The 19,035-nt window shown below is 38.6% G+C and overlaps 1 protein-coding gene across 12 annotated transcripts in view; it reads left to right on the forward strand.

The window, feature by feature from the left end:
- Positions 1-19,035, forward strand: part of OSBPL8 (oxysterol binding protein like 8) — an 83,670-nt gene that overhangs the window by 42,798 nt on the left and 21,837 nt on the right. For 10 of the 12 annotated variants that reach the window (XM_063155003.1, XM_063155005.1, XM_063155004.1 and 7 more), the window contains 4 exons: positions 11,942-12,009; positions 15,305-15,385; positions 16,213-16,314; positions 17,020-17,223. In XM_063155003.1, the coding sequence (XP_063011073.1) occupies positions 11,942-12,009; positions 15,305-15,385; positions 16,213-16,314; positions 17,020-17,223 (455 nt within the window). Of the gene's footprint in view, positions 1-5,973; positions 6,215-11,941; positions 12,010-14,730; positions 14,845-15,304; positions 15,386-16,212; positions 16,315-17,019; positions 17,224-19,035 lie in introns of those variants that run through there. The other 2 variants (XM_063155006.1, XM_063155015.1) reach the window with 2 other exon arrangements.

Raw genomic sequence — 19,035 nt, forward strand, 5'->3', positions numbered from 1 at the left:
TGTACCCAAGGCAACTAACAAGTTAAAGTTGATTTGTTGTTGACCTGTGCAACTTGCAGCTTTAAAAACCATTTGTTTCAGTTGTTTGGCTCAGTTGACAGCAGGAACAGTTTGTTTCACTGGGCAGTAACAAAGGTCTTGGAGCTCCTGACTGGTCATCCCTGTTCTGGGTTCCTGGTGGTCAAGAAGCCCTGGAGATACAGCAAAGTATCTCCTCTTAACCAGCTGTCAGCGGAAGACAAATTACTGTGGACCAGTAGAAGGAAAGATGCAGCCCTGTGAGAGTGAACTGGAAGCCTTTTCGAAGTGTTAGCACCTCTGCCTAAGACAGTCACTTGGCTGTGGTGCTCTGGGCACATTTCTGCCAAGGGTTCTTCCATATGGATGCATGAGGCTGAAGCCACAGCACTGGGGAACTGAGCTGGGGAGAGAAATCCCACTGCCCATAATTACAGCAGATGGATGCACTGAGCACAGGTGAGGCTGGAACTCCACTGGGCGTTGATCACTGCTAAAATGCCAGTTTGGGTTGGTATTTGTTTTCAGCTAGTGTTTTCAGTGTGTTAGTAATTCTTTTGGATAAGAGTATTTGGCTTGCAAATGGCAAAATTTTGCCAATCGATCTGGTTCCAAACCAAGCTGTTTCCTGGATAGTTGGGCTATATTTTATATTCAATAGTGATTTCTGTTTTTCTTCTTACCTTTCCTATGTGTTTACTTTCTATATGTAGGCAGACTTAGTCATGGAGTAACTTCATACAGTCTCCCCTTTCCCTTCACTGTGTCTGTTCTTTGAATAAAGAAGCTGAAGAATGGCTAAATAACTCACTTTCTTGACACAGTAAGAACAATTTATCAGTCATCCTTTGTTACTTCACTTCATAGTCCCATAACTGTCTCATTGTCTCACTGCTAAAGAAGAACTGTTCAAGTTCTACTTAAGGGTCTCCAAAAACCTTTTTTTGATACTTCAATATTAACAGTAAGTGTTGCTTCTGAAGTAACGTACCTTCTCTGCAGAGTAAATGCATTTAATGTCTTAGAAAAATGTTAAGAATTTTGCTTTCTCCTGCCACATAAGAATTCTTTCTAAAACCTTGCAAACCCTCATGCTTGGAGACTCTTAGTCTTTCTTGTATTATTAGGAGGCATTTTAATTTGTCTTGCATTGCTTTTGATGATGAGGAAGTATTTGTAATCAGCAGTGTGTGGGAGCCATGGGCACTGGTTGTTCTTTAGGTGGTACTGGATTAATGCCTGTTAATCCTGCTGCAGGGTCCTGAGCCTAAGGACACAGGTGGTCACTTTTTCGGTTTTTCAACAGAGTGTGGAAGTGAAGCCCCAGTTCCACAAAACTGTGTAACCTATTTGGAGTAGCTTCAGTGAAGCTTGTCTTAAATGAGGTGTGAGTGAGGCTCTGGTCACAGTAGGAGGAAGGAGCTTGAGCCCTAAATAATGTGATCTTAGTCTGTGTTATAAAACTGAATTTCTTGTAAAATGTTTTAAGTTCTGCTGTGTGTGGTTACATGATCTTGACCTCCTGCTTTCTTAAAGCCATGCGTACTCTGGCACATTCCTCTCTGCAAGTCATTGTGTTTATTAGAACTTGCCATTTCTGAAATGCTACTCCACCCAGTATTTGTGGCTTGGGTAAATTGCATATTCTGCTTTCTGTGTGGGTATAGCTTTATGAAAGTGTGGTACTGGGTTTAAAAGGCACAGCAGTGATTGATGTGAAACATCTCAAGCAAGTTCTCTTTCTTCGTGACAGTCTCTGCAGGACTGGCCTACTTGAACCTGAGCCTTGACTTTGAGAATTTCATAAGGGCTGAAAGGACAATGTTGAAACCTGAGCAGTGAGCAAAGCTATTTACTCCGTGTGGGAGGAGCTGAGCAGCCTGTTAGCAAGTGAGGAGGTGCAGCCAAGTACAGTTGCCAGCAGTGCATGGGGAGTCTTGGTGGTCATTGGTCACCCCTCTCAGGCTTGCCTCTGGAATTACTCCTCAGCTAAACTGCACTGGACTTGGAAATACCAGGGAACAGAAGAATATTTGGTGAAAGAAATTTGCCTCTCTCAACTACTCTCCAACTTGTAGCCTCATGGTTTAGGTATAATTTTTTTCTGAATCAAATATCAGTGCAGAAGGCAAGTATATCTTTAATACCCGTTTTATTAAAATAGAAAAAAAAAACCTGCTTTTACTTAAAATCCACATGTGAAAGTCAATTGTTAGATAAAACCTTCATAGGTATGATTGTCTACCTGTTTTCTTTTTCTGTCTTCTGCATGCTGCAAAATAATTCTCTACTGCATGTAGAGAATTATTTATGACCTTTTCATGGACTGGGGGGAGAATTCTACTGGAAAAGGTAGTAATGTTGAAATGTCAGGGCAAATTACTGTCAAAATTGCAGGGCAAGTCTGAAAAGCTTCTGCCTTCCTCTACTACACCAAGTTTTCCTTCCTCTTTCTTTTCTCTCTAGCTTTCACAGAGTTTGGTTTTAAGAAGATTTTAGCTTTTCCTTGGGTACCTATAAAGGGAAAAGGATTTTTTGTTTACTTTCCATCACTATCCATAGTTTTACTACTTACTGTATTACTGCATCAATATCAGTTTTTAGAATGTGTTCGTTATTCTAAACTTCTAAAATCTCTATAAAAAGGATTATTGTAGTGAAAATTCCTTATTTGGGTAGTCCAGATAGATTTGATTTGAGTTCAATTTCATTGAATTCTTTACAATTTAGAGACGTCTTTTTTGTTAAGACTGTGGTGTTTTTTCAGCTGTAAATATTTTTCCATTGGAGAAAGGTTTCAAAACTAAAACCATACTTTGTCAAAAGTCTTCACAAGTTGTCAGAACTCCACATATCTTCTATTTGACTTTGTACAATGAGATTTTACATTTTGCTCCAGGCAATATCCTGGAAGAATGTTTTAAGCACAGGATTAGGATTGGTTTTTCAGCCAGCATTTACTATTTGCTGTTGAAGAAGCCCTGATTCAATATCTAATGGGAGAAATGCATTCTGTCCTTTAGAAAAATATATACATTAAATAGGTTTTGCTTCTCTAAAGAGATTGGCTGAGAATTGATTCTTGTGCTCCCCCCTGCCCTCCTGCCCCAAGATACATAAACTAAATATTTCAGTCATGTAGGGATTTTTGTTTTCTTACTGATACAGGTGTTTTATAAAACAGAGAAATTGGGAAAGTTTTTGTCTGTTTCAGTGGCATTGTTAGTCTAGTGTATCCTATGGTGACTGAAACTTCTGTTATGAAAAAGCTCATATATATTCATGCACCTGATGCCTTTAAGCTAAAGTGCCGATACCTCCCTGTTTATGCAGGCTTTTCTGCCATGTCTGACACATGCAGTTGGACTTGGCTATAGTTCTATTTGTGAGTATCTGAAACTGTGTAAATTTCTAAGCTGTGTATGAGAGTGCATTTTCTAAGTATATCCATTCTTAATGCACTCAAGACTAATATCAAAAGGACAGAAAGCTGCCTGGGACATTAGTCTAAGATCACAAAGTTTGATTTCATCAGTAGATGCACCTATTCTGTCTGAGTTTATTTTCAGGAAGAAAAAGCAGTTATGGGATTTTTTGGTCTTTGCTGGCGGGGAGGGGCGAGGTGATGAGGGAGAAAGCTTAAATCAGATTTTTTTCTTTTTCTCCTCTGTTGTAGTGGTGAGACAGAGTCATATTTTGATAAAAGACTCAGAGCCTGCCTCTCCTGTGTTGCTGTTGAGTTAAAGCAGAAGGCGCTTAGAATACCTGGATAACAGCTTCCTTGACTGAAGAGAGCCTCAGAGAGGGGAAATGTAACATAATCTGTATTGAAATTCTTAATTTTGTCTACCCAAAGAGTTCAGTTTCAGTTCTAAATGGAGAAAAGGGCATAGGAAGGAGAAAGAGATATTTTAATCTGTTCCTGTTTACAGTTTGACTACATGAGCAGTGTCAAGGGACTTGAGAGGGCATGGAGAGAAGTAAGGGAAAGGCCTTCATGATTATGTTGTTTCCTGAAACTCCTGAAAATGCAGCTGCTCCTTAGTGAACAGAAGGTGGCAGAGAAGACTGAGCTGTGAAACAAGCTGGTGGGCTGGCAGGTAGGGCCCAGGGCTGGAGGCAGATGCAGACTGTGCAGGTGTCTGATGGAGGAGCCTCCCCCCCAGCCATTCCAGAACGCGAGAGACATGGACACGGCTGGATTCCGGTGTCAGCAGAGTGCTCTGGGCAGGGTCACAGCCCTGACTCTGAAAGAGGAGATAACAGCCCCATTAACTGGGCAAGGTAGGTCTGTAATGAGAGGATACAGTTCCTTCTATGTGTAAGAGGAGTTCTACTGCAGCTTTCTCTTGATTTCAATTGGAAAAAAAAAGAAAATGCATATTATTAATAGATTTGAACCAAGGTATTTGCTCTGTTTTGTAGTTAGGACAGATTTGGAGAGGTGATATGGAGCTGTGTTTATTAAAGCTAAACCAAAACAAAACCAAACAGAAAATAAAGCTAGTGTTCTCCCTCCTTGCATTTCCTCATTGCCCTTCCACTCGACTCCTTTAGTTTTTTTAGCTGCTTTTTCTGTTCCTTCTGGGACATCTTGAAACAAGGACTGTTTCAGCTGAAGGGAGTGTGAGAGGATTGGATAAATGGAGACAGGCCTGAATACATGATGCTTATCCAGTTTTTCCTATTCCCTGTGCTTAAGTGAATTGTGTTTTTCATATAGCATATAGTAGTTTCTGTTGATGACTATCTGTGCCTCATCTTTGCTTTTTCTGATACATCTTTCTACCTTGTCATATTTTGGGAAGTTAACTACACTTCTTTGTATAAGGCCATAGAGTAAGTAGTATTATTTGAGGGTTAATCATGTTCATGCTGCTATTGATTTAATTTATGGCATGTGATTCACATTGTAAGAAAAGGAGAGGATGGAATAAGGTAAGAATTCAAGTTCTTATTTTCAAGGCAGTTCTTGGTGTCCTATTGTCCTGGTTTTTAGTAGAGAAGGTTTCAAAACCTGTTTTGTCAGAAGTAAAGTTTGATGGGGAAAATGGGACCAGCAGAGAAACACCAAATGGGAAGGAAGTTCCAGATTTGCAAGAGAGTGGCTCTGCACACTAGTCCTTGCAGCAGAGGCTGCTGATGTAACAGCAGTGAATGAAGGTGGTTAGGAAGAGATTATATGACTTCATTATGGTAGCTGCCAGCAGGAGGAGTTTGGATCAGCAGATTTCTAGTCTTGAATCACAGTTTACTGGAATCCTTTCTGTGTTTAAAATTTAAGCTGGCCCATTTAAGTGTTTTATTCATTGAATAAAATATTTGGGGCATTAATAATAAAAAGCCTTTTTTGTGGAGATTATTTAGGACAGCTCTTCTGTGAGTCAGGCTGGTTTGTTTATAAAAATATGGGAGAGTTTTAAGAAGATAAAGCAGTTGCATCACCTTTTAAAGAAAAATAAAGAAATGAAGATGTAGAGGCCATGGCAGTCAGCTGTCAAAAACTAGTTAGGTGAGTGCCTGAACAGGAAAGTTCAACTTGGCTGTGTAATGCAAATCATTGACTCCCTTTTCTGATTCCCATAGTGTACCACAATATCAAACAGGGAAGCCACAAAGCTCATGAGTTGTCCTTTGTGCAATATAAATTTGGGACATGAAAGACTAACAGGAACTGAATTTAAGGATTCCTTAAAACTTAGACACCATTTTTGTGTACTTAGAAATGAGTAGGACTAAAACTGAGAGTTAAAAAATAAGATGTGGTGTGTTTCCCAGGAAAAAGGAGCTGAAGCAAAGGCATTCCACTTTAAGCATCCTAAGAGCTTTGATGAGAGGAGTATAGTGTTGCTTGGCTTGCTGCTGATTTGGCAGCCTCTGTCTCTTCACTGCATTTTTCATGTGCGCCCTTCGTTTGTTTCTTTTTTTTCCTCTTTTGTATCTTACTCATCAGAATGTGAGGTAAAAGGCTGCTACTGCAACACTCTTGCTCCAAGCAGCTTATGCTAACCAGCTTTCACAGAGAACATAATCCTTACACAAACACCTTAACTCATGAAGGAAGAAGGTCCAGTGCGACGTAGGTTTTCTTCATGTGCTGGGATTTCATCTGTGTTTTCTCCAAGAGCTGATGGCCGAAAGCTCGTCCGGAACGCTTCATTTGGCGGATATAACGAGCTCGCTCCTGCTCTACCAGGTTTGTTTTGGTCTTGCATTTCTTAAAATGTACAGAAGCGAATCTAATGTCTGCCTCAAATTTTCATGCTTGAATGAAAGTAATGTACTGAGATGTGGGTAGAAATCAGAAAGAGTATTGCTTGTATGCAGTTTGATAACAGCTCTTTGTAGTGGCAGGATTTGCAGACAGGGAAAGGAGTAAGTTAGCTTTCACACTGCCACAAATCTCACTTCAAAATGCATTGGTGTGTTTGAGACTGACTGGAATGTTTGTTTTGGTTGTTTGGGCTTTTAGGACTGAGGTTCTGTGATGTGGTTTATAAATGCCTTCCTTTCTTGTACTTTCCACTGCTGTTTCCACTGCTCCCCCCCCCTCCCCCCCAATGGATCTGCTTTAAAATTGTAAGGTACAGCAGAAGGTTTATATTTAGCTGTAACTACTGGAAAATCCGCAGGCTGGTCATCAATGGTTTGACATAAAATGACAAGATAGAAAATGAAGGCTAAAAACATAGCTTTGGTAAACTCTGTAGTGCAAGATTTTGAAGACTTAAAACCTCTGAAAGGGCTTTAATCTCCTTTTGCGCAGATTTGTTGTTTCCTGAAAATCAGTACTGGAATATTGCAATGAATTTGTAGATCATTGCATGTCATTGTTCATAATGTGCACATTGTTCATAAGCTTCTGACGTAGGTACCTGAATTTCAGCAGTTTATTTCATAAAGCCTCAGTGCTTGAAAATGTGTTACAAGGTCACCCATTCCTGAAGGGGGACATAGTACAAACTGTGCATTCTTTCCAGAATTGCTGTGGATGTGTGAGTTGTCTTGTGCATGCGCAGAGATGCACTTTATTGTGTAGTTCCACGGGGCCAGGATGTTGGGGGGGAGGAAAGGGGGGAATAAAATAGTTTTCACTTTCTATTGCCTGCCTCCTGCAGCATGGCTCACTGAATTTGTAAGCCCTGGTTCTTAAGCCTCAGAGCAGAGTTGGGTGCAGACCATGGGGGAGGTTGCAGACACCATGTTTTATTGAACATTTTTATCCTGGAATGTTTCCTTTCACTCTGTTTCAGGATATGATTAGCCTTCTACCAAGAATCTAACACTGAGTTTTATCCAAGCTGCTTGCAAATCAAAAGATCTCAAAGCTTGAAAGCATGGGGTTGGCAACTAGATAGGTGCTTCCTATCTTTAAAAGAAGTGTGTGTAGTCTGGTAATTAGTGGGAAAAAAAGGAGTCTTGTTTTGTATTTGCTTCCTTTCTGTATAGAATTCTGCAGCTAAAGCTGATCACTGTTCATAAGGAGACAGTGAATGAGTACTTAAAATGCAGAACAAATGGAAAGCGGTTTTTAATGAAAAAATTCAAGTGTGTACATAGAATTAAAAAATGCTTACTCTTTTTGGACTCTTGCCTATATCTCTGAAGAGTTTCAATATTCCTAACATGCTTAATGAACATACTGGTTTAGGCAAAGAGTAATTGTCTGTTTAAAATATACTCATGTATAGTTACAGTGATGACAGTCTTTGGTTATTTATTTTTATTTTGTGGTGCTTACAAAAGAAAACACTACTGTTAGAAAATACATAAAAGGACTTTGCTTACTTTTCTGATTACTTTGCTTTCAAAGTCCATGGAGGAATCTGAATTAGTTAATATGGGATTGTACTCTTTAATTGTCAATAAGCTTTTGACAGTCAGTCAGTTAAAAAGACTATGGGTCCCTTCTTTAAAAAGATTTTTCCTTTTTTTTTTCTGATATGTTTATTATATAGCACCAGTATTGATAATCCCCACTAAGTACAGCTCATAGTTCTTCCAGAAGCATTTTCCAACTGAAGTATTTGTTCTTCAAAACTGCACATGCACACCAGTAATCACATCAGGCTGTTCCTTTCTTTTCACTTGGAAGTCAGTAACACTGTTGCTTGGATTGCTGTTTGTGATCTTTTCATGCATTGCATTGCTTTTCTGCTGTTTTTTCTGTATGATTGAAAAAGAGCCTCCAGTGGATAGTAATTATTTCTTTTATGAATAAAATAGATCTGACATTAAAAAGTAACACGCTTATTTTCTGATGTATTTTTCTCATGTATCATAATTGCAGATGGCATTTATTGAGAGGCCCAAAGCCAGTATTCGAGATGTAAGAGTTATGTGGTTGGTTTTGGTTTTTCCCTTCCTTCAAAATTGACTGAAGGGACAGATTGTGTGTGCAACTTCAAAAAGTGTATATTATTCTTGAAAATTGAAATCTATTATCTGGACAGGTTGAGGGTTTTTCAAACTGTACCCTGCCATAGTCTTAATCCTAAATAGTCTTTAATTTTGCAGTGTATATAGCCTCGTTTTTGTCAACAGTGTTTCGAAGATATTTTTTTGTTTTGTAGGGTTGTTTTTTTGTTGTTGTTGTTGTTATTGACTACATAATCTGTCTCAATCTCTAAAGCAGCACTGTTTGATTTTGTTTCATTGGTGTCTTGTATGCAAGGGTTGTGGTTCCTCTGTCAGGCTTTTAAATCTCTCCGAAAGCTCCTAATGAGTTTTAATGTAGATTTTCACCTACAAGTTTTGCAAGAACATGGTGAGTGCTCACAGTAGGAATGCACTAATGGACAGTTTGCCTTGGCTTCTGAGGTCGTACCATGAACTGTGGCTGACTGCAGTGGCACTGGGATCAGCTTTCAGAGCCCATGGCACCTGAGCTGTTGTGATAAGGAAGGTCGCTCTGGGAGAAAGCCTTTTAAGGTGTAGTGTTGCTTTGAACGCAATCGCTGATGCTCAGAACTGCTTGAGAGAGCACAGCAGTGGTGCTCCTAACTAAAGATTGCTTTCAGGATTGTACGTAGAAAATGATACATAAATTCAAAGGATTCAATAAAGAAGAAATTACAGAAAGGGACTGTCTTCAACACATGAATTTCTACATTGTCAAATGTGGGCTCAGGTTATTTTGTTAAGGAGCTGCTGATTGAGTTACAAGGTGGGAATAAATATTAGGTCTAAAATATTAGGCCCAAAACCACTGCTGATGAATATTGAAAAACTTGAAACATTTTATTATACCCTGCTTCTAGCCTCTTTTGCTCTGGCAGTCTCTGCTCCAGACAGCTGTCTGTATTGTGAGCTTATCCCTCTACACAGAGGGAGGTCACCAGTAGGATGGTAGGGGATGGCAAGCTGGATGACTGGGTTTCCTCACAGACCAAGACTGGGCAGTGCAAGGTGTTCCAGGAGGTGCAGCACCCTGACTTGGGTTTGCTGACCCCTGAGAGAGCCCATTTCTGTGCTGTGGGTGAGGAGGGGAACAGTCTGTGTGGTGGGTAAGTTCATCAGTCAGCTGGCACGCACACCTCTGCAGCTCGAGACACTGAAAGCAAGGAGGTGAAATTCATGGAAATGCAACTGAGCTTTTTCATTTCTTCTTGGTGGTACTGATGCAAAGTTTATTTGTGAAAATAAAAGATGTATGTCTGTTGGATAGCAGTGTGAAAAGTCCATAAAATTGTTGTGCTTCAGAAAGCAAGCTTGGAATTACAGCTTCTCTTCTGTAAGAAAAATCCTGACTTAGCACTTCCTTGCTGATTCTTCCTCATTGAGGTTTCTGTATACTCTGACTTCCCAAAAATGGGAAAGTCATTAGAAAATGCCTGCATTGCATTTTCAGTGGGATTTTATTCCTTTTCTTTTGGGCACTGGATGAGGAAAAAGTCTCTGCTATGGTTCTGGTGTGTGTCTGACTGCCTAAGACTGGCATTGATTCCAGTAACTTCTAAGTAAACCAAGGCAAGAGTAGCCTCTGAGGCTTGAAACAACCTTGTTTCATGCCTCATAACTAGTGCTGTAGAAAATGTGCTTTTGCATTTGGTATTACCTGGGAAATGTAGCTTCTGGTGTCTAGTTTGTTTGTGAATTCCCCAGTACTACAAATCTTCTACCTGTCAAGGTACTCCTTTCCTGTTGTCAAATGGTCTCCTATGTTACAGCTTTCATTAGCTGCACAAGTCTATTGCAGGTGTCCTGTAAGAATTTAAAAATGAAGAATTTAATGAACTATGCCCAGGTGGGGCTTCTATAAGGATGTTAAAAAGTTGTTTGTAAAGACATGTAGAGCTTCCTTTCTGTGAATGTAAAATGGGATATGGTACTGCAGTATATAATTTTTAAAATCTGGTCTTACAAAGGAATATATGCACAAAGTAATAAATATAAAAGGAGAAAAATCCCCAAAAGACTGATTACCAGAGCAAAATCAAGAGGAATCTTAAGATTTTTCATGTGACCTGGAGATCAGCCTAATGCCTCTTTAACTCCATGAATCTTCCTGGGATGTGTAATTGTGACAAATGAATGAGTTCTGTCTTAGAGTTTCTAGGTATTAAAAGCTGTGGAAGGCTGAAGATAATAATAACAACAAAAAAGAATTCCTACTATGGACAAACTACCCAACACTACTACAAAAAGTTAAAAATTCTTTCAAAGCTCATAGTTTCCCTTCACATACCCACATTCCCCTTAAAAATGTGAAATCAAGGAGTTTCTCTGGTAAGTCTTCTCATTTCAGGGATCAGAAGACCGCTTTGTGTTTCGAAGTCAGGACCATGCCCAGAGGGATGCTCCAAAGCCCTGGTGGTGTCCATGGTGCAGTGTGCCTGCTGGTGCCGTGTCTGGTGCGGTGTCCGAGGGTGCACTGCCCTGCTGGTGCCATGTCCATGGGTGCAGGCTGTCCCTGCTGGTGCAGTGCCCTCTCACAGGCACAGCTCTTGGACACCCCTGGGCCAGGCTTCTCAGCTGCCTGGGCTGTTCTGAAATCCATGCCTGAATTCACGGTCTCATCTGCCTCCTCTTCAGGGGGCATCTAAATGATGGCATGCTGACTTACTTAGATAAATGCATTGTGCAATTTGTTTTTTCCCTCTTTATAAAAGCTTTATGCTGCCACCACTCTCTTCAAATTAAATTGATCAACGAGTGAGATGTCTTGTAAGCACAGGAGGCAATTTTTCTGTGAGAGGGTGCCAGGTTCTCAGTATATGTTCTGTGGCACAGAGCATCTATGTGGCAGCATCCATAACAGTTGTGTCCTTGTTTTCCACTGTCACACAGACACTAACTTACTCTGCTTTCTTGATACTGGGGAAGTGTGGGGTTTGTCACAGAAGAGAAACATGGGATTTTGACAACTGTATTAATAAAAGGCCTTGTATTTATGCTTCTTGAGTGTCCAAGTTGAAAGTATAAGTTCAAGGCTAATGTAAAGAACTTTTTCCATTGTCTTGCAAAAAAATCCTGACTGGTGATTTTAATCAGATTTGCTTTCATGTAGGTGGTATTTAACAATTATCTAGCTACAGAAAGGTTCAGAAATGAGCAAATAAAAAAAGGCTTTATTTAGTACTCTTCTCTGTGCCTGCATGTATGCAGATAGGGTAGGATGAGAAAATAAAAGGACAAAAGTTGGCATGTTTTATTTAAATTTCATCAGGTTATTGGATCAGGTACAGAATTATCCAAATACAGTGCACTGTTCTTGCCTCTTAGAGGCAAGTATTAAATTAGTGCATATGATAGTAGCTGGTATGTTTTCAACTGATGAGACAGACTGGTATGTATATGCTATTTGAAAATCTGATTTACATGTACTTTTTTAACACGCTGGCAAATTTATTTCAAAAGCTAGTTCATATAAATTTTATTAGTGAATTTAAATAATTTGCAACAATGCTGTTTTTTCTTTAAGGTTCTGACAAAGGGAAGGACGATGCGTCCCAAAAAGACGATGCAGCATATTCTATGTCAAAAAGCAAGGTAAGGAACAGAACCTCCTGACCTGTCTTAAAAATTTAGGTGTGTAAAGAAGCTACACATTTTTAATTAAGGTCAAATGTATTTTACTTTTTTTGTAGATAATCTTGAAGATTACTCTGCAGATTCAGCAATAGATAAAGATTAAAGGGCATCTCTTAATATAGTTCCCAGGATGAAGTCACATCCAAATCTATGGTTCAAAGTAGGGGAAACTAAATATGAAGTCTTCTTGTGGTTGTTTTGGAGTGGGATATTGCCTTGCCATAGAGTTTAAAGGCTCTAACTTACCTAGCCATGTGGTTTTCTATTTTCTGCTAGGATATCCACTGTCTTTGTAAAGAGGCAAATATGGTAACAGGCACTTAAACAGATTGTTGGGGTGCAGCAGATTGCTGGGTTGCTCTGGAAGGTGACAGCTAGCTCTCAGGGAAAAGGGGGAAATTCTTGCTTTTTGCTGCTTTTGCACACAGCTGTTCCCACAGCACTCTGTGCTGGGCACAGGCAGCCACACCCCTTGGAGACAGGGTTTGCACTCGAGGTCTTGACACAAATTTTTCTGTCGTATTTGATGTATCAGAGCCATAAAGACAAACATTACAAAGATACTGAAAGAAAATGAAGAGGCTTAAATATTATAGTAGCATTTCCAGGATTAAATGGAGTCATTGAAATTGCAATGGGATAAGCAGTTTGGTGTCTGCAGCGGATGCTGCAGTTTTGTGGTGTGTAGCTAAGCATTTCAAACTGTTGGTGTCTTACATGTGACTTGGGATCACAAAACTTTGAATCTTTTTGCTTTACTGCATCCTAGAGCCTCACTTGTCAGGAATATCAGGGAAGCATACTTCACTATCCAGCTTTCTTGTGATCAAAATATTTAAATTGGTGCAGAAACCTCCAAATCAGTTTGACTTGGAAATCAAGTTAATATGGTCTCTTTTGACTTGGATTTATTCCAGACTCTGAAGAATGATATACTTTTGACAATCTAATTCTCTTTTCCTCTCCCTTATACTTATTTTTTCTTAGCTTTTGTCTTAACAGGATCTTAATCTTTGGGTTCTTTGCTATTACATTTTTTGTGTTTTTCTGTCAAAGATGATACCAATATTCCTACTTCTGCCAATATTTGCATTTCTTCACCCTTTTTTTTAATTGCTGCATGTGGGGCTTGATTTTACTAATGAAAGTGAAATAGCAGCCCTTCTTTCTAAGGGAGCGTGCAGAAGCAGTGATGGGACTTGCCTGGAATCTGCTACTGAATGTACCTTGCTGGGAGTTACAGCAGGTTCTCTTAAAGTGTTTTCTTCTAAATTTTTTATCCCATCTGCTTTGTGTGGATATAACAGTGAGAAGGTTACTGGCTTAAAAATACACACACAGATCACTGACCTGTCTCCTAACATGGAACAGCTAAATGCAAACCTTTATTCAGTGTCATATTAATGAGCTTTAAAACTGAGACAATGAGAAAATTCATTTTTTAAGTGGGGAAACTTATTTGGTTTGAGACTTTTCTATGCATGACCTTTAGACTGCCTTCGCTTTCTGTTGGTGAGCAACTAGAATATTTATGAATCTTTTGTTTAAGTTGTTCCATTATAGCTTGCATAATGAGTTCATTAACCCTTCTTATGTGACAATGATAATCATTTTCCCCCTCTTCTGTTACTACATTTAAAGTACTGTATTTCCTTTAAATTCTAGAGAGGGGAATTTAATTTCAAGTTGTGCACTCATCTTAAAGCTAAATTTTGAGTGTCAAGAACATACCTTTATTACAAGATGTTTCCTTTATTTTTCTACGATAGATACAAAAGTTAAAGAACATTTACTTATCATTAAAATAATTTTGAGCTAAAAATACTTTTTGCCAGTTATTGTACATATCTTTTTTACAGTACCTGAGAAGACTCCTGTAAAGTCTTAGTTCTGAATTAAAGATGAAAAATAGAATCCAGGTTAAATTCTTCTGTACAGATTGTGACTCTTTAGACTTTGTTTCTTTTGTTTGAGCAGCCTGAGTTAAGAGAATGCTGAAGTGCACTGTTTTTATTATAGCTGTAAATTTTACTCAAAGCTTGCATATTTTTGGACTGTCATTTTATAGTATTCCAAAATACAAATTCAGTAAATAGACTTTGCACTGTTGTTTGAGATTTGAAATGGGGACATCTTAAGGGTCAGTTTCAATAAAATGTCCTTGAATTTGAATTGAATACTTAGTTTACAATGTTAAATTATTTTGGTTGGGTTTTTGGGTTTTTTTTTTTTTTTTTGACAATATGGAAGTTTTGGGTCCATCAGGCTTATGTTTCAGTGCACAAAGAAATACAACTCTCTAACTTATCTGAAGTCTGTATTTAATGCATACCTACTCAATGTTCTCTGACCCCTGATAGGAATGGCATGAAAACTCTATCACAGACTCCTCTTAGACTCCTCTTTTTCCCCTTTTTTTTCCCCTAAAGAGTGCTGTTCCCAAAGTGAATATTTGGTGGCTTGAGTTCCCTTTCAGCTAGCAGGCAGCAAACCTCCAGGTGCAAACTTTGAACCTTGCAAGACATGGGGGAGAGGCGGGGGGAGAGATCATGTGCTGCTGAGGCAGCTCCTTGTCCTGCACCAACGTGACGTGGGTGTCACGAACACCCCTGGATCTCCTTCCTGCCTGGTGCCACCGTGAGCTCCTTGAAGATGACTTGCAAAGTAATCAGAGCGTGGGATTAGGGTTCAAGGAGCAGAACAAGTGCCATTAGTGGGCAGTTGTACTCTGATGATTTACAGAGCACTGAATCCTAGACTGAAGAGGCTGTATTTCCCTTCATGAGTCACAGGGTAAGTGCCTCTATAGCAGTTTGTTTGCAGAAGCTGTCAAGTTGTGGATGAGACAGCTGATTCTATATTCTGATTCATAAATCCTGGGAATGACTCCTGTTAAAACGCCTGGATTCTCCTAAAACATTCTCTCTCTGCTAAAATTATGCCGAACTATTCAAGCATGCTCTGTCTAGTAACAGTCTACATGAGCTAAATACTTGCTGTGTATGGTCCAAAGGAACCTCAGACTTCTTTCCCATAAAACCCTTATAAAAAGACACTCCATGAATAGGTGGTGAACAGTTCATGTTATGGTTTGTTTGGATTTTTTTAAGGGGGGAAGCAGTAGAGAAGTGAGAGGGAATGGGGACCTTGCAAACATAATTGCACTTCAAACCCTTGCTAAAGTGCCAGCATCAGTAATATATTCTTGTATCTGCCATTGTCATTTATTTATTATGTGTGTTGTGAATTTCAGTCTGAATCCAAGCTTTTCAATGGCTCTGAGAAGGACATCTCTCAATCTTCAAGCAAACTTACAAAAAAAGAATCTCTCAAGGTGAATCTCTGTAGAAATTAATTTCCTCTTCAAGGACTATAAATGCATTCACATAGTTTTTCCTTATTCTCTAATGAGAACACAAAAATGCTAAATAATGATGAGACTTAGGGAATATTTAAGTATTGAGAGAAGTTGTGCTGTTGAGTCTCTTCAAATTTTACTGTATTTTTTACTTGAATAATAGCTTCTATAATGCTGTCTTTGAGATGGCACAATATTGTAGAATTACTCAGATGATAGATGATTTCAGATTGGCAATTGAAATGACAATTCAATTGTCCATTGAATTGTAGATTCAGGACATCTACATGCAATGAAATGACAAATGGAATTATCAGAATAGCAATTTGAATGCATTTCTACTATCTCCTTCCCTCTGTACTGTAGCAAGATCAAACTCCACTGTTTGGTACCATTTGAAGAGAAACATAAAATTATTCTGCTTAAATGAGGGAGGTAAATTCCTGCAAATTTCTCCTAGGGGGGAACATAACTGGTGGGTTAAGACCACAGATCAGATAATGTACCTATATATTGGAGTTTGGTTTAGTTGGTCTTTCCTCCCCTTTGATTCTAAGAGGAGCTTCAAAGTCCTCAGTTTCTAAAGAAAATTGCAGAAGAATCTGAAATTTTCTGCATCATAGCTGCTCTTGAAGTACTTGTTGACTTTGAAGTCAATACTCTGTTTTAAAGCTGTTTTTCTATATGTGTATTGCAAATTGAATTTAGCAGGTTTTTCCTCAGCTTTTATTGCCTGATACATTTTTGTGCTGATAACTGGCTTATGGCCGTGACATTGTAAACGTTTTTATTATTTTTTACAGGTCCAAAAGAAAAACTACAGAGAAGAAAAGAAGAGAGCCACGAAAGAATTACTTAGCACACTCACAGACCCCTCAGTTGTTGTCATGGCTGACTGGTTGAAGGTCAGAATCCAAGTGTGAAACCTGAGTTGAAGATGGAGCAGTTAGTTGCTTGCTGCTTTTTGGCCAGAATAGAAAAGGCTCAATCTTTTACTTACTGTTAATGTTTTTCTACAGGCACAGCAGCCACTAATTGCATCCCAAGGTCTCTGTGCTCAAATCCCAGGGGACTAATAAAGCAACTTAGCTCCCACTTACTGCAGTCACCCTAGTCACATTGTTCTTGTGTGCATAGCCATCAGTTTGGGATGAGTTGGCTTTACAATTCTCATTTCATCCTTCTCATTTTACACTTTAAGGTGGCTCTGTTACATATATAACAATTGCAAAAATAATTCAGTCAGATATTTGAATATCTGGTTTCATTGTACTTCTGGTAATTTTCCTCTCTTAAGAACTAGCTGGTACTGCTATCTTGAGGACAGCAGTTCATATTATCAACAACAGTGCAGTTGAACTGTCATACTTCCCATAACAGGATGTGTGTATACCCATTTGTAGAACTGGGTATTCATCAAGACAGAAGAACAAGCATACCTTTGCATTCTTTAATAAACCTGGGTAAACTTTTGAAAGCCCTAATAAACCTTGCTTTGAAATAAATAATATATTTCAAAAAAAAGAAAAAAAGTCAATGTTAATTTTGTTAAGGAGGATGGTTTTGGTATTGACTTCACTGAGTTATAAGTGTAACTATTTATCTTCTAGATTCGTGGTACCTTGAAAAGTTGGACCAAACTGTGGTGTGTACTGAAACCAGGAGTGCTGCTTCTTTACAAAACTCCCAAAAATGACCAGTGGGTAGGAACAGTGCTGCTGAATGTTTGTGAACTCATCGAGAGGCCTTCTAAAAAAGATGGCTTTTGTTTCAAACTTTTTCATCCTTTGGAGCAAACCATATGGGCTACAAAGGTTAGTGGTGGCATGCATGGTTCTTAAGGGATGACTAGCATTATTCAGCTACAAGTAAAGACAACCTCACTGAAAAGTGGAACTGTGTTTTCTGTTTCAACTTCAGTGGTTTGTGTTGGTTCTGAATATAAGCCCTCAACATCTAGTCCCATTCGTCAGAAAAAGTATTTGATTTATGCTGCTCTGTGTACTTGAAGAGCTTCAGAAGTGTGGTGTGCAAAGGGTTGCCATTAAAAAGGCTAATGACATCACTGGCAAGCACATAAATTAAAGGAATGCATGTTTAATATTATATTTTACATCATTCAAATCTCAGAAATTAAGGTGAGATTTGCCAAAATGAAAGAGTTTTGTTATAAACATTTCTTGTGTCCAACTATATTCATGTAGTAAAATGTCACCTTAGTTCAATGTGCTTGTAAGAGTCAAAAAGCAGATTACCTGCTTGTGCAATGATAGCTCATATTGCAACTTGTTAGCCAAGTCTGTTCCTTTTGTTATGATGTTAGGATGATAAATGTTTTCATTCAGTTCTGATGTCTGTTTGCCTTGTCATACACGGCATAATATTGTGAGCAGCTCTTACCTGTGTTGAAAAGCACAGGTGTGTTCTGCACAACAAAGGTTTGTTTCAGATCTTGTAGGGATCTTTAATGCTTGCTCTTACTCCTTGTTTATACTGATAAACTATTTTAGTCCTTGTTTTGTGTTTACATGTGGAGAGGGGATGTGGAAGCACAGCACAAGTGAACATATTTTCCTTCTAAAATAACGTCTTGCTTTAGATGAAAGTACTGTACAATATTAGGACAATTAATTAATTATATACCCTCTAAAATATACATCTTACAATCTCACAATTAGTAGCTATCTTCTAAATCTTAAATTGATATAGATGTATTGTCACATCTGTAGAATATGCTGTGTTAAATTTGTCATCCTTTTCTTAAGGAAGTCAGTATAGTTCCTGATGCTTGTGGTTACTCTGGATTGTGATCATTTATCAGCGTTGTCTAAATTTACCAAACTTAGATCAAATCACTTGCAGTTTCTTTTGAATAATTTTATTTAATTGTTGCTTAGGCAAACTTTTCAGTGATTAATGGTGATCTCACATTTGCAGAACACAAACTCCATAACCTTTTCCAAAGCTATAGCATTTGGTGTTAATGTGCTTTTTCATTATATATATACATACATTGCAAAGTGGTGGCCTCTCTGCAGAAGATCACAAATCAGTCTTATATTTCTTTATTGCTTGGCAATGAGAAATGGATTTGTTTGTTTTTTTAACTAGATATTTAGAATTTAGAGGACATGCCCTACCAGATTTTTACTTTTTTAAGGTAGGTCAAATTTTGAACCTGAACAAGTTGATATTGTCCATTCTAAATGTGCTGAGAGCTGGAGTGGCGTTTGTTCATTTTGGTATGGCTATATGCAGTTGAGAATTCCTGGATTCCATTAGATGAAAGGTCTTTAAGTTTGAAACCCTTTTCTGCCTTGTTCACCTAGTCAATCAAAATGTCCTAGTTAGAGATTTATTATCATGAGGCAAACTTGCATAAGTGTAATAGCAATTGACTGATCCAGAGTAGGTTTACCACAAAGAGCCTCAAGTCCAAGGCAAAGTGACCCTTGTTTGCAGTTAGTGCAGAAAGATAGCATTGCAAAAAACATATATAGAGCTATAAGTACTGCAGGAGATTTTCTCACTTGAACACACTACCCATGGTGTGTCCATCTGGCAGGCTGCAAATTCTCTTCTGCAGTAGTTTGTGGCCAGTCACTTCACATGCTCCCTTAAGCCTG

Source organism: Melospiza melodia, chromosome 4 (genome assembly GCF_035770615.1).
Source record: "Melospiza melodia melodia isolate bMelMel2 chromosome 4, bMelMel2.pri, whole genome shotgun sequence".
In the NCBI taxonomy this organism is placed as follows: Eukaryota; Metazoa; Chordata; class Aves; order Passeriformes; family Passerellidae; genus Melospiza; species Melospiza melodia.